The 16,126-nt window shown below is 37.4% G+C and overlaps 1 protein-coding gene across 2 annotated transcripts in view; it reads right to left on the reverse strand.

The window, feature by feature from the left end:
- Nucleotides 1-16,126, reverse strand: part of ACVR1 (activin A receptor type 1) — a 173,595-nt gene that overhangs the window by 142,550 nt on the left and 14,919 nt on the right. Inside the window, exon 1 of one of the 2 annotated variants that reach the window (XM_069080074.1) lies at nucleotides 1,860-3,057. The exons of the other annotated variant lie outside the window; for it this stretch is intronic. Within the exon in view, the coding sequence (XP_068936175.1) occupies nucleotides 1,860-1,867 (8 nt within the window). The 5' untranslated portion in view covers nucleotides 1,868-3,057. Of the gene's footprint in view, nucleotides 1-1,859; nucleotides 3,058-16,126 lie in introns of those variants that run through there. 2 annotated transcript variants of the gene reach the window in all.

Below are 16,126 nucleotides of genomic sequence, written 5' to 3' on the forward strand. Positions count from 1 at the left end.
GGGGGGCCCTGAGAGGGATGTAACCAATGTTAGAATTTGTTTTATTTGATTATACATGTTTATAACAAAAGTTTTCTTTTTCTTTTTTCTCAATGGTAGAGTAGAAGAGATAAGGCAGATTTTCATTGCTTGAAAAAATTTAATTTAATTTAAAAATGAAAAGAAAAAGTATATTATTATCTCTTGGTCTACTTGCCAAATCTTAACCTCCTCCTCAGCAAAGGGTTTTGTCTCACATATAGATTTTCAAAAAGTATTTGTTGAATGAATGAATCCAAACTTTGTACAATACATAATAGTGCCTTATGCAACGAGTTACTTTTTGGAAGATAATAAAATAATACCTGTTGTGTAGAGGTAAAAAAAATATATATATCACTCAGAAAATGCAAGACATTTCTAGAAGTACAGCTAGGAAAAAAAATTTTGTTCTACCAACTTCAAAAATAAAATAAAACTTTTGTGAAAAGCGAGGCCAACTTTAATATACATTTGTACTTTGTCCCCTGTCAAAAACAGCCCTCTATCCAAACCTCAGCAAATATACTTGAACTTGACTCACTCAGAGAATCACTTTCTTCTTTTGATCGTTAAGTTTTAATCAAACATGGTTAACTCTCTAGAAGAGCAAGTATTAAGCAGGACTTAAGAAAAGAGGGTGGGAAGGAGAAGGAAGATGAGAACAAAAGAACCGCCCTCCCCCTCTCAAAAATCATTTAATATATCGTTTTTTTACTCTAATACTTTTGTCAGGCTCTGCAGCTGTTGTCTTTTGCAGTTGGCACTGATCATTGCCAATCTGGGACTAGTTTCCAGTGAAGACAGCATTGTTTTATTGGCTACTTAGGCAGTGCATGCACCATTAATGGAGTTTTTATCTCTCCATTTTCCTGTCAGTACAGAACCAGCCAGTCTGACTCTGTTATTATCATTAAGAAAGCTTATTTTTTTTTCCACACACTCTTTAAACCAAAACAACATCTGGAACTTCAGCCTCTATCATATAAAGGGGAAACAGATTTAAAGGGGAAAAGGAAAATTAAAAAAAAAAAAAACTAGAGTACAGTGTAAATTGAACAACTACCAGATTCTAACCCTCTAACTTAGCTAAATGAATGTATCTTAGTATATTTCCAATACCCTACTCAGCTGGAACAGAAAATATCTTTTCCACACCAATGTCGGGCTTCTGTTCTCTCAAATACTTTTTACATAAAAAAAAAAAAGGCTTAGAAAAGTACTCTACGAAAAATCTCCCAAAAAACCTGAAGCATATTGCTTTCCTGAAGGACACATCACATGGTGAAGTTAATATTTGGACTATTAAGAATTTGGAACACAACTGGGGGAAACATTTAGTGAAGAAGAAACCTTCTGTAAAAACTTTACAGCGCTGTACATTACTGGGAAAAACCTGGCGCCATTAAACCCAGAAAATATGTCCTCCTGTAACAGACAGCTGTCTCCTCTGTCATTTAAGCAAGCTTTTTGCTTAGATCACACTCAGTGAGTCATGGAATCGATAGGGGAAAACACAAAGCCAGACATGCTGCAGACCCACAGAAAGAGAAGCAAGTTCAAGACAGCAGCACCTCTGTCTCCCTCCAAAAGAAATGCCAATTAAACAGTCTACACCCATGCAAGCAGCATAAACGAACCACGAAGAAGGCTTTGGTCACCCTCTTGTTTCGTCTTCCTTTATATTTGTGTCAATCACTTTCAATTAAAAACTGCCTCTTGCGATGTTCCTAAACAGAACAAAAAAGTTCTAGACCAAGCAGGAAATAAATCAAGAAATGCTTTCACGGTCCCTCACTGCCCCAATGAGTTAAACACACACCAGACCTCAAAGGACTTACATTCCCATTAATGCTTATCTCCAAGTAGAAGACTCTCAAAATATCTTAATACAAAGAGAAAGCCACATTTTGAGTACCAGCAGAGGAGGTTTTTTTTTTTTAATATTTTTGTTGCTGTTGTTGATCCATTGAGGAAAAGAAAAAAAATCAAAAAACACTACTAAAATGTCTGAGCCATAGGCTCCTGTTCAGACTTGAAGCCGTGTGTCTTAGAGCTCTGTGCAGTCTGCAGTCTGTTGTAAGGATGGACTCAGTAACCTGATCCTCTCACAGTGGGAGATTTGAGTAAGCACTTCCTTCTCTCTCTGTCTTGCCTTTCTATTGTCCCACCCTGCAGGGCCAGCTGTTTCTGACAGCCAAATTGCTGCGTGCTAAGCAATGAATGCTGTCAGAGAAGGAATTTTCATTTCTATAATACATCGGCCTCCATGGACAAATTATACAGTTTATGGTCCTGGCTGCAGGGAGCTGCTCGGCTCTTGAAGGGTTGCCAAAATGCAGCTTTTCCCTCTTCTTCCCCTCCTGCCAACCTCCCAGCTGACAATCACCCCAAATGAGGCTGAATGACCAAAAGCAAAACAAAATGCCATGTTTTCAGGAATAAACAAAACAAATGTCAAGAATGTTGGTGTAGCTGCAAATTTTTAACATAAGGAGATTCAATGAGACACAATTAAATTCATGTCCCATCCTGGAACCACCTAGAATTATAGGCACCTTACCTTATAATGCAAAGCTCAGACATATCAGCAAAAGCTCTGGCCCTCAGCCCTGGTAGACACCATCCTCCCTCACTCAAAGAGGTACTGGGAAGATTCCATAGCAGAAAACTTCTCAAGAGCTAAGGTCCAAGACAGCTGCTAGGTATAAATGAGAATGAAGGACACCAAAGAAAGGCAGCCTGGGTGTGCTAAGGATGGTGTCCTTCATGACTATGATTCAAAATGTGCTGTAAAAACTTTTGCAGCTTGTTAAAAAGCCAAAGCTATAGAGTCATCTGCATGGGTAGGAAAGCACTTAAAACCACTTCACCACATCAAGTGAACAAACATTTATTAAGTGCTTTCTATATGCCAGGCATGGTGCTAAGGCTGGGAATACACAACAGAAAGAAACCAGTTCCAGATTTCATGGACTTTACTTTCTAAGAGAAGGAGACAATACATAAAGGAAACTGAAGGAGATGGGGAGAGAAAATATAAGAAGGTACCAGGAGGGTACCATTGACAGCTAGGTGGCATAGTGGATAGAGTGCCCAGCCTGAAGTCAGGAAAACTGAGTTCAAATCCAGTCTCAGACACTTACCAGCTCTGTGATCCTGAACAAGTCACTTAACCCTGTTTGCTTCAGTTCCTCATCTCTAAAATGAACCAGAGAAGGAAGTGGCAAACCATTTTAGTATCTTTGCCAAGAAAAGCCCAAATGGGGTCATAAAGAGTTGGACACAACTGAAATGACCAAGACGAAGCAACAACAACCAGGTGATTGAGGTGGCATTGTAGAGAAAATCTAAAGAGCCAGCTGGAGTGCAGCGTGGAGAAAATTGAAGAGAAAGGTGTTCTGGGGATACTTCTCAAAATGGATGTTCTATGGGGAACTTATCAATGGGAAGAAGAGGCTTCAGGCATAGAAAGTATTTCTAATGTGTAGAAATCCAAGGGTAGAGAAAGACCAGAGGATCAGCAGGGGACTTAAAAGTCTAATATATTTACTGGTATCCCCTAACCACAAAACTCAGGATTTTTAAAACAAATTGTAGCACCACACTCAATTAATGGACAAAGTATTAGATTTCTGGTTTATTTCCTGAGACCCCTCCAATCATTATTTATTAGAAATGAGGTCCATAAACTTTAAATACATATATACATATATATAAAGAGAGATACTTCAATATCATCAATTTCTTTTGTAATCCTATCTATTTTATTTTATGTAGTTAAAAATATTACTCTGAGGAGGCAGCTAGGTGGTGCAGTGAATAGAGTACTGGCCCTGGAGTCAGGAGGACCTGAGTTCAAATTCGACCTCAAATACTTGACACAAAACTAGCCGTGTGACCTTGGGCAAGTCACTTAACCCTAATTGCCCCCTCCAAAAAAAAATATTACTCTGAGAATGGGTCTACACACTTCATTAACCTGCCAAAATGGTCCATGACATCGAAAAAAGTAAAGAACCCTTGATGTAGTAGGGAGAACAATTTGGATGTCCTATATAAATAAATCCTCTTATCTGAAATCAAAGATTTGAGTTTAAATTCCAATTCATATACTTAACAGCAAACATAAAAACAGTAACTATGACAAGTATTGGCATTTATGGATTGTAAGATTTTACCCTGTGATATTATCATCTTATAAATGAGGAAACTGAGGATCAGAGGGATTAAAAACATAAGTAATGAGAGGTGGGACATAAATACAGGTTTTCCCAATTCAAAGTCTAGCACTCCACTCACCATACCAGGCACACCAGCTGTTTAACTATGGGTAAGCCACTTAACTAATGTCTTTGTTTCAAGAGTTTAGTGCTGTTTTAAGCTATTAAAAGCTCAAAATGGCATTAAGATGTTTTGGGATACCTTGTATAAACAACGAAGACATCAGACTAGATACTGTCTTCCCTTTAACTTGTTGAGTGTTATGATCCCAGAATTCCAAATAAAACTGATGCCCATTGAAGTCAGAGGCTTGTTTGACTCTTTTGTCTTTGTGTATGCTTGTAATAGATATTCAATAAATGCTTAAGCTATTCATTCAGTCTAACAATCCTCTATCTTTTTTGTTTTTTTGCTTTTTGGAGGGCAATTGGGGTTAAGTGACTTGCCCAAGGTCACATGGCTAGTTTTTTATGTGTTAAGTGTCGAGGCCAGATTTGAACTCAGGTACTCCTGATTCCAGGGCCGGTGCTCTATTCACTGCGCCACCTAGTCATCCCAACAACCTTCTATCTTACAAATGAGGGGGGCCTAATATGCCTTCCCCTCCAATCTTTATCTCAAAGTACAAAACCTCTACTTTGGTGAAAAAAAAAAAGGTCATCTAACATGAAATCCTTATTATACAACTTAAAATCTCTCTTGTATTATCATTCACTATCCTCATCTCCTTTGCTCCAATTTCTGACAAACAAGGGACCCTTCTAGTTGGTGAGGCCAAGACCTCCAACTTGTATACTTGATCTCATTTCATCCCCCTACTTTGATATTATTCCTTTACCCTTTCAATCATTACTTCTCTCATTCTCATTTTTTTCATTATCTACATTCCTCAAGGGTCTACAAAAATTCCCAGGTTTCCCCATTTCTAAAAACAAACAAAACCAAAAAACTTCAATGGATCCTGCCATCCCCTCAAGCCATCTTCTTAAATCACTTCCCTAATTTCTTGACTCTCTGCCTAATATCTAGTATATACGTTTCTTTTTTTAAAATTGTGCTTATTTTATTTTGAATTTATGGGATAGAACAAGCATTTCCATAACATAGTATAAATTTTTTAATGATTATACATCAAACTGCAAATCATATGTACAACTTGCTAGTCCTTTTAAAGTTATCATGTAAATTTCTTTTTTCCCCTTTTTTTCTTCCTTTCCCCCCTCCCCTTAGAGATGGTTACCATTAGACACAAATAGGTATGTGTATGTAAAATCATTCTATACATACTTCTATTTACCAGTTCTTTCTCTGTATGTAGATAGCTTCTTCCTTCATTCGTCTTTATCGTTAATCTGGGTGATTATACAGTCAAAATGACTTATTTGCTCAAAGTCGTCCTTAAAACAATATCGCTATTACTGTATACGATGTTCCCTTGGTTCTGATCATTTTGGTCTTCATTATTTTGTGCAAATCTTTCCATGTTTTTCTAAGATCATTCAGCTCATTATTTCTTATAGTATAGTAGTATTTCACCACAGGATATAAATTTTTTTGTTTTTGTTTTCGCTTTTTGGAGGGTAGTTAGGGTTAAGTGACTTGCCCAAGGTCACACGGCTAGTTTTTGTGTTAAGTGTGTGAGGCTGGATTTGAACTCAGGTCCTCCTGATTCCAGGGCCAGACTCTATTCACTGGGCCACCTAGCCACCCCTAGGATATAAATTTCTAATAAAGAAAGATAAACAGATTTGTTAACCACTATATGTGTGCCATTAAACACTTTAACATTTTACAAACATTATCTCACTTGATCTTTACAGTAATCCTGAGAGAAATTGGTGCTGTTATGATCCCCATTTTACAGTTGAGGAAACTGAAGTAGGTGGAATATAAGCCAAGGTTACACAGCTAGTCACTCTCTGAGGCCAGATTTGAACTTAGGTCTTCCCTACTCCAAGGCCAGCACATTATCCCCTGCATCACCTAGCTGTCTCTAATTAGTTACTGTCACATATCTTTTGGTTTATGTCTCATTTTGTTATTAAACCATTAGTATTCTGAAGAGCAGGGACTGCTATATTTCAGGAAGCATTTATTAAACACCTACTAGGTACCAGGCATCATGCTAAATGCTGGGGATACAAAGACAAAAATTAAAATAATCCCTCCCTTTACCAAGTTTACATTCTCATGAGGTACACATGTACATTTATAAGTACATACATTTACATACATAAATGCACAAAATGAATGCAAAGGAGTTTAGGGAAAAAAGGAATTGGGTAGGGGAGAAGGAAAGAAGATGAGAACAGGCTTCAAGCAGAAGGTGGCCCTTGAGCTGAGTCTTGAAAGAAGCTAATGGGCAACTTCGAAGTATGACACCTTGTATAGTATGCACTCCAATAAATATTTGTTGAACTAAACTGGGAATGATCTTATGACCCAGATTTCCATTTTCTTTTTGTTTGTTTTTTTGGGGTTTTTTTGCTTTTTAGAGGTGTAGAATGCAGGGCAATTGGGGTTAAGCAACTTGCCCAAAGTCACACAGCTAGTTTTTTGTGTTAAGTGTGTGAGGCCGCATTTGAACTCAGGTCCTCCTGACTCCAGGGCCAGTGCTCTCTTCACTACACCACCTAGCCGCCCCCCTAGATTTTCATTTTCAAGGAGAACTAATTGACCATTTTCTCTTGAGAATTTCAACTTCATGTCCTACCTTTCCCCCTCAGGGCTCCACAAACTTTAATGCTACTTGCTATATGTGGAATAAAGAAATCTTACTCTGGTTACTGATCCATCTGCACTGTGTTACTGAAGCCAGCTCAGCTAAGGCCAAAAAAATGCCACGGACCTGAATCACAGCCATGATCTTGCTCAACCAAGAAGGTTATAAGACATTAAGATTGTTAGCTCCTCCTCCCACCATAACTGATCTGCTCGTTCATGAGGGTCATCCAAAACACAATCAATCATCAACACACTATCATAATGCCAAGGCCATGGGTCCTGGTGAGTGCTGCGATTGTTTGGAACTTTCAGGCAGGAGGTATTATGCAAGGCAAGTAGTTTGGAGACTGATCCACTACAAGGTTTAAACAGCCACTTGGCAATAGTCCTGGCAGTTCCCCCTCCCAGATAACAGAACCATAAGCCATTTTACCCAAGAAATACAGAATTAACAACCAGGCAACATGTAAGCATAAAATACACTTCACACACCCTAAATGTTATGTCAGAATTTATTTTTCACCTTCTTGCTGTCCATAACGGGTTTCCAAAACACACTCCACTTTGTATTGAGAATGGGGAGGTAGAAAAAAGGATGGGGGGGGGGTGGCGAGGAAAGAGAATACAAGGAGAAATTAAGGGAGAGACTTTGGGTTAATACCAGATCTTAGCTGGGTGCTAATACAAAATTCATCTGACTTTCACAGCTCACTGCAATCTATTTTTCCAGCCTTTCTCACATACTTTAAACTACTGTTCCCTCAATTTGTCCATCCTTCATCTTTCATTCTTTTTTTTTCCCCTCAGGACACAAATGGGGGTATTTCAAAGCAAACCTAAACAAAAAAAAAAATCCCTCCCATACATATACACATGTGTATATGTATGTATGTATGTATGTACATGTCTAGCAAATGAGAGGACATTTATAAAGGGCACAATTAGCATAGCACTTGTCACATAGTAGGTGGCCCCCTATACACATCACTCCCATAATTCTTGAATTTGAAGATGTCAGAGAGAAAAACAAAAACAAATACTTGTATCCAGTTCCTTGTCCTCCATTTTCATTCACTTAAATGACAACAGCAGAAAAGAAGATACATTCAAGGAGACAAGCACAGGAAATGTATGGGGTATATATAGAAAGAGAGGACTTGAGGCTGATCTTCTAAACCCTTCAGGAGTGTGCTAGAAGCAAGAATCAAGAGGTCAACAAAGGATTCAAAACACTCTGTGAATCCCCAGCCCCTTTCTCCCCTCTGTCCCTTGGAGGACTCCCAAATCTGCATTTCCAGCCATAACCTAACTCCCAAGTTAGAGACTCAAATTTCTAACTGCCTGCTTGTATGTTTCCTTTGAAATGTCTTTTGTGTTAGTGTTGGTCATGGTAGCAGGGTTTTGTTGGGGGTTTTTTTTTTCCTGGGGATGGGGGGTGGGGAGGGAGAACCTGTCATTTCATTGGTTTTCCATACTTCTTGTCAGAAAACTCCCCTCGAAGACCAACACAGATTGGCACCTGCTCTGCAATTTATAGTCTCAGAGTTGCCTGGGTCTCTCAGAGATTAAGTGAGTTGCCAAAGTCACAGAGCCAGCATGAATGTGTGTCAAAGAGAGACTTGAGACCAGACTTCCATGCTGTTTCTCCATTATCTTAAACTCAGTCTGCCCTAGATTTCAAAAAATCATCTTTTCCCCCAAAACCAAACCCTTACCTTCTCTGTTTCTGTTAAAGCCCCACCATACTCCCAATTAACTGGGCTATACCTCAAGTCATCTTTCCTCACATTCAACTCTCCCACATCATCTTCCAGTCTGAGGCAACATATGAAAGAACTGCAATGTACTCCATCCTTTCTCTTCCCAATGTTACCAGCCTAGAGTTCCTTCTAGCTTACCTGTTGATTACAATAACTTCCTAACTGGACTCCCTGCTCCTAATCACCCTTCTTTGTGAAGTCATTTTCCAAATACAAAATTCTGATACCTGGTCAAAAAACCTTCAACATCTCCTCACTTGCTAACTGAACAAATTCCAAATTCCTTAATTCGGGCATTGTCTATCATCTTCCAGTCTCCCTTTCTGTCCCTATCTCACATTCCCTACCCTACCTTCCCTTTCAGGATTTTACATATGCATATACATGCATGTATTTCAACCAAACTGTACTCAAATGCCTGAGTTTCACAGATGCTCAAGTCCTTGTTTTTCAGAGATGGAAGGTACCTCAAAGGTCATCTAGTCCAACTCCTACCTACACAGGGATCTCCTCTACAACATTCAATCTTCAAATGAAGACCACTGGTGGGAGGAAAGCTACTACCTCCTAATTCAGCATATTTCACATTTGGTCACATTTGATTGTTGAGAAATTCCTCCTTATATCAAGTCTAAATTAAATCTTCCCCTTATAATTTCTTTCACTCTCTTTTCCCCATGGAAAACCCTTTAAATTACCATGTCTGCCCCAAGTCTAGGTTTTACACCCCAACTTTCTTTAAATGATCCCCTTATGTCCTGATCTCAAAATGCTTTCACATACTGATCATCTATTCCCTGGCCTTTCCACACAGTCTGTGTTGAAACCCTTACCTTCCTTCAAAGCCCAGTTTAGGTTTCACCCCTCCAAGACCCTTCTCCCTGATTCACATCTCTTCTTCTCTATCTTCCCTCCCAAAAAGCTTAAAATTTCTGGAGTCTCACGGGTTTCATAACACTTCTTTATGTTCATGAGTACATGCAGTGACTCATTTCCATTACTAAACTATGAAGCTACTTGAGGACAAGAACATTTTTATTAACCTTTATATATTTCATAGCACCTACATAGTGCCTGATATATAGTAGGCAATCAACAAATTCATTTGATAGTTGAGAAATTCACAATTGAATTGATCAATTTGTTGATCAAATCAACAAACTGAATTGAACTGAGAATAGTGGATGATGGTTCTCTATCCCAGAAAGAGAAGGTGAGTGAAGGGGAAAGTTGGGGGTAGCGAGAAAGAAAATCAGAGAAAGCTCTTTGGAAGAGAAAGCAATTGACTTGGGCTTTAAACCATTGGTAGGAATTCCAACAGCAAAAAGGCAGAAGGACATTAAACATAATTATAAAAATTTGTTAACTGATCATCAAGACTTTGAAGAAAAAATATTATGTACACACACACACACACACACACAGTACACCTCTTCCTTACTCCCTGAAGCAGGTCCAGTGTCAATCTCAACTGGCTACTCTAAAAATTTCCAGAAAATCTCACATCCTCCATAGTCAATTGTAATATTCAAAATGCGATGGAATACTATTGTGCTACAAGAAATGATACAAGAATTTTAGAGAAGACATTTATGAACTGATGCAAAATGAAGTAAGCAGAATCATAGAATTAGTGTAAAAGAGTTTGCACTAATATAGCAACAACACTGTAAAAATAAACAAATTTGAAAGACTCAAGAACTCTGCTAACCAAAATGACCAATCATATTCCAGAGAACCAATAATAAAGCAGGCTGCCTGCCTCCTAAGAGGTGATGGACCCAATATGCAGAATAAGACACATTTTTGGACATGGCTAACATGAGAATAGTTTGATGGCTATGCGTAATTATATGAGAAATTTTGTTTTTCTTCCTCCTCCCTCTGCCCCAAAACCAGCAGGTTGGAAGAGAAAATAAATTATACTGTAAATAGAAAAAAATATTAAAATATTCTGAATAACTTTACTAACTGGGAAGTTCTTCCTTATGTCTAGCTAAATTTCTCTTCCTGCAAGACTAAGTTGTGTTGTGTTTTGTTTTTGTTTTTAAAGAATATACTTAGTATTTGTAGAGTTCTCCCAGAATCACTGGACTTTTCATCTCATGTGGCAATCTGCTTAGTAAAAGTTTCCATAATCCTGCTATAAAAATCAGTATTTCAATCCTGAATGTTACTCAGACACCTTCATTTCCCAGCATTTTGTACCCCCTACCGGTTTTCTGAAAGTCAAGTTCTATCACTTCAAGTGCCAGACAGAGACCTGGTTTATACAATTGGCTCGACGGAGGAGAAGAGTGTGAGTAGACAGAAGGACATGTGGGAGGTTATTTAAAACCTAACAGCCAGTCTGGGTAGAAAGAAGCAAGCCTGTGGTTTACCTTGCTTCTTTCCTCCCCTCCCTGCCAGAAAATCAGAGTTGCAAAATAATGTTAAGATTACCTAGTCCCAAAAAGTAGTTATTATTCTTCATTATAAAGTCCTTATTAGAAATCCCTAATGAATAATCTAGTATCATTCTAGTAAAATAAAATTACCTGATCCCTTCAAGTCATTAGAACAGTTCCCTCACATTCCATACCTGCTGGTGTTGGGCCCCTCAGCAAGATCCTGTTATTTGCAGCTTTAGATAACTAACTCCTCCCCCCACCCACTCCCATGTATCCTGGCTTAGGTTGTCTGTTCACTGTCACCCAAGGCTCAGGAATCTTTGCTTTCATAGGCAGCCAAAGTTGTCTTATCAGTTACAAATTAATTGGACAGAGGGGGGAGCCTGACTCCTACCACTAACCAAACCTGCATCTACATTACAGCCCCTTAAATTTTGTAAGCAATAATGATAGGAAGTGTATGGGAAAGCGAGCACAATGAACACCAGCACTTAATACATCATCTGGCACATAGTAGGAGCTTAATAAATGTTTAAGGATTGTCTGAACACTCCCTGACAGTAGCAAAGTAAAGAAAAAGTCTGCCTTTCATGGAACCATTGTTTGAGCTTACTACAAACCATATAGTCAAATTGTAACAATCGATAAATATAAATATGACGTTTTCTAAATTTTGTATTTAATAGCTGAAGAGATCTGAATGTTGCTGAGGTACTGTTGCACATTACTGTTGCTGGGTGGTGCTTATTTATAGCTGTGAACAAAGCTGAGAAAAAGAATTAAAGCCCATCTAACCCTATTTCACTGGGTTTTCATTGTTTGTAGTATATTTCTATTTCATGAGTTGTAACTTGATCAACATTACATCTGATAATCCATGTTATAATAAATTATAAAGCGCGTTTAGTATATCTTCATGGATTATAATAGAATGAAGTACAAAAAACAAAGAAGACTGAAAACAGTGTGTTAGACCCGAAAGACCTGCCTCAATTCTAGTCCCCAGAGCTCTCTGCTCAGTGTGACTTTGGACAAGTAACAAACTCCCTAGATTTTAATGTTCTCATCTACAAAATAAGTCATTCTGGTAATCCAGCCAATGAACAGCCCACATGTTCCACTTATATCTATGAAATATCAAGGGACAGAGAAATACCCTCACAACCCCCCAAACATGTTAGTGGGTCCTATGACAGACACAGGAGAGCTCATTCAAGAATTGTACAGAATAGGCAGTCATTGTCAAGTAGTGGTCTGCACAGATGGAGAGTGATACAGATACATTGGAGTATCCTAGATATAATCTATCCCCTTAAACATTAGTCACATACAAATGATTAGTTAAGGAAGGGTCACAACACTACTTTAAACTATATATCAGCAAACCCACCCAAGGGTTAAGACTTGAAACCAAGTAAACATGTATAAAACCAAGCAACCTTAAAATTAAGCCAAATTGAGTTAAAGATGAAAAGATAATGGCACAACAGCTTTAGATTGTCCTTCACTAGTAGTTTTTATGTAGCAAGTAAGATTCCAGTAAACCTAATGAAGAATATTTAACACAAGTATTGCTAAACCAAAATGGGGAATCTTCTAGTTTTTAGTTAAGTATTATATAAGAAAGGAAAAATCAAGTCTTTCAATTACACTATGTATCTACTAATTTTGAAAAGCTCAAAAGAAATGTTTCCAAGCAAGGTTAAAAAAATGGGGTGGGGGGGAGGGAAAGAAGGGGGAGAATAACACTCAGAGCTTTACAATTTAGATTTCCCCAAGGTTGAGGAACCTATAGACCTCTGTATAGAGAGGAATCTAGTCAGTCAGTGATGTCTTTTCCCATCCCTTCCCCCACTGTCACTTTCTCAGTTTCACTCAAGGATTTATAATTAGCACCTTTCTCTTTTCCTTTTTCACCTCTCAATCTCAAGAATCATATGATTTAGGCCTGAAAAGGATTCATAGACCATCCAAGCCAAGAGTGTTTAACTTTTTTTTTTGTATTATGGACAACTTTGGCAGTCTAGTAAAGCAGGAATGGTTTAACATAAGGAAAACTATTAACACAATTAATTATATCAATAATACAAATTTTAAAATGTGATTTTATCAAGGCATGCGGAAAAAAGCTTCTGATAAAGTACAACACTCATTTCTATTAAAAACACTTGAAAGTGTAGGTATAAATGGATTTTTCCTTAAATTGATAAAAAAAATTTACCTCAAATCATCAGCAAGCATTATTTATATAATGGGGAGAAGCTAAAAGCTTTCACAATAAGATCAGGTATGAAACAAGGATTACCACTGTCATCAGTATTATTCAATGTTGTATTAGAAATCATAGCAATAACAATAAAAGGAGAAAAAGAAACAGAATGAAATCAGAATAAGGAACGAGGTAATAAAACTCTTTTTGTATATGATGTGATGATATACTTGGAAATAACCCAAAAACACAACTAAAAAGTTAGCTAAAACAATAATTGTAGCAAAGTAGCAGGATATAAAGTAAATCCACATAAATCATCAGCATTCCTATATAACACAAATAAAACCCTGCAAGAAGAGATAGTAAGAGATACTCCATTTGAAATAACTCAAATATGTTTTTAAATGATTTTTAAAAATACACAGGACTACAAAGGAAACTAATTATATTGAAAGTTATCAAAACTTTTTTTTTTGGTCTTTTTGGAGTGGGGCAGACAGGGCAATTGGGGTTAAATGACTTGCCCAAAGTCACACAGCTAGTAAGTGTTAAGTGTCTGAAGCTGCATTTGAACTTGGGTCCTACTGATTCCAGGGCCTGTGCTCTAGATTCACTGTGCTGCCTAGATGCCCCAAAATATTATTTTAAATAATTCAGACCCCAGATTAAGAATCCCTGATTCTAGTCCAAACCCTGTATCTTACAGATGAAGAAAGGTGTGGAAAAGTGCAAAAGATAAAATATGAAGGAACCAAGAATAGAGCCATCTTCATCTATCCAGAAGGGATATTCAGAAGCACCATCCCTAATAAGAGGAATACGGGAATTGAGCAATACTTTTAATATGATGTAATTGTTGAGGAAGTGGGAGCCAAGAAAGATCAGGACCTAATTCTATTTACATTCCAATGGATGCATTACAAGACTTTTGAGACTTCTAGTAACTTTCCCCATGTTTGTTATTTTTACCCATCTGTTTTCTAGCAGTAAAAACCCTTAGGGAAAAAAAAAATTAAATCAGCTGAGAGACTTGTTTCAAGATTGTCAATATGGATGTTGAAGTCACTCAGAATGGGGCAAAGAGATGGAGAAGGGAGAAAAATGAAAGTTGGGTATAATAGTCATCCAAATAATAATTTTCTAATCCACATTTACATGGCACTTTAAGGTTTATGAAGACAGAAATATGCTATAAGCTAGAAAAAGGAAGTATAAATTTGATGGAGTAGAATTTTAAATGAGGAAAGGGTTTTGATAGATCTGTGGCTTGGAAGTGGTACTGGAAGACAAAGAATAAATAGGTCAGAGTTTGTCCTCTCAGTTTCTGAAAAGAGAAGCAAGAAAAAGTGAAGCCTCCTTTGAAAGCCATGGAGCACAAGTTGAAACATATGGGTCAAGTGATGTTTCAGTAAGGAAGAAGCAGGAAACAGGTGAAGAAAAGTTTTTGGAAGAAACATTCACCCACATCAGAGCCTTAATCCACAGACCACATCCAACAAGGTTAATAGAAGAACATACGGAATCTGGGAGCAGTGAAAGAAGGGACTGAGCTGAAGCCAAGTTCAAGTTTGGAATGAGGAGAATTCCCAATGGCAGTTAGAGATGAAGGAAGCAAGAGTTTAAGAGGCAGACTGGAAGTACTTTAGTGACTGCTGCAACAATACCATTCACCCTCCAGACCAAAAAACCTTTTAGATCTTTTACTTCATGAGAAAATAGGAAGGAAAATTTTTAATTTGATATCTAAAAATACTGCGCAAATTCTAAGAATGGTCTTCTGATGGTCCCTTCAAATCTACCCAATTCTATCTCTAACCTTCCTATTCAAACCAGTCACATGTAAAAGGAAAATATTCTATCATTAAAAGTTGCAAATAAACAATCCTTAAGAACTCTCAGTGTGCAGATGTAGTAGTGTTTCACATTACATGAAAAGATTATAAGGAAGATGAAAATAAAATGACAACTGCATTCCCAGCAGGGCAAGCATTATATAAAAAAACTAATAGAGCCACTATTTTTAAATTCAATTGTCCAGATAGATTTATTTACAAATCTTTTTACTGATAACATATAGGGAGTATGGTATAATGGACAGAGTGCTGGCCTTAGAATTAGGAAAATGTGGGTTCAAATTCCAATTCTGATACCTTGGGCAAGTCACAAAGAAATTTGTTTCAAGAACTCCCTAGATTTTAACTACTAAATCATAGAGGGTGTTTTGTGGAGGGAATTCTCATGTTAGATATACCCCACACTGTTTATATTAGTGTATTCCTATCTAATGAATAAATCGATTAAAGTTTACCAATAACCCACAATTTTCTAAATGGTGTATTCCAACCTTTTAGAAATATGGTCTACTTGAAATGTCAGTAGGTTTTATACATTCTTAATGAACTTTATCATCTCCTTGAAAATATCTTTTATGCCAAAAAACAAGCAAATACACTGAATATGAATCCTTACAAAAAGATTTAAAGCATTACCCAAGCTAGGAAAATTGATTAGTGTGTTATGCCACTAATACCTCATGCAAGTCACTTAGATGCCTTCTTCCTAAATTACCCTTCAAGCCCTAAGGGTCTTTTGGACCTAAAAATAGTGAATGTAACAAAGAGAATATTTCAGATAAAGACAAGGTACAATCACCAGAACTGTGTCAATATGTTTAAATGGATGATGGCTTTTTGGAGTTTGGGTTTTGTTTTGTTTTGGGTTTTTTTGCACGAAAGATATCCTCTCTCTCTCTCTCTCTCTCTCTCTCTCTCTCTCTCTCTCTCTCTCTCTCTCTCTCT

Source organism: Petaurus breviceps, unplaced genomic scaffold (genome assembly GCF_028583685.1).
Source record: "Petaurus breviceps papuanus isolate PSGF00001 unplaced genomic scaffold, PetGlider_PUasm1.0 91133, whole genome shotgun sequence".
NCBI lineage: Eukaryota > Metazoa > Chordata > Mammalia > Diprotodontia > Petauridae > Petaurus > Petaurus breviceps.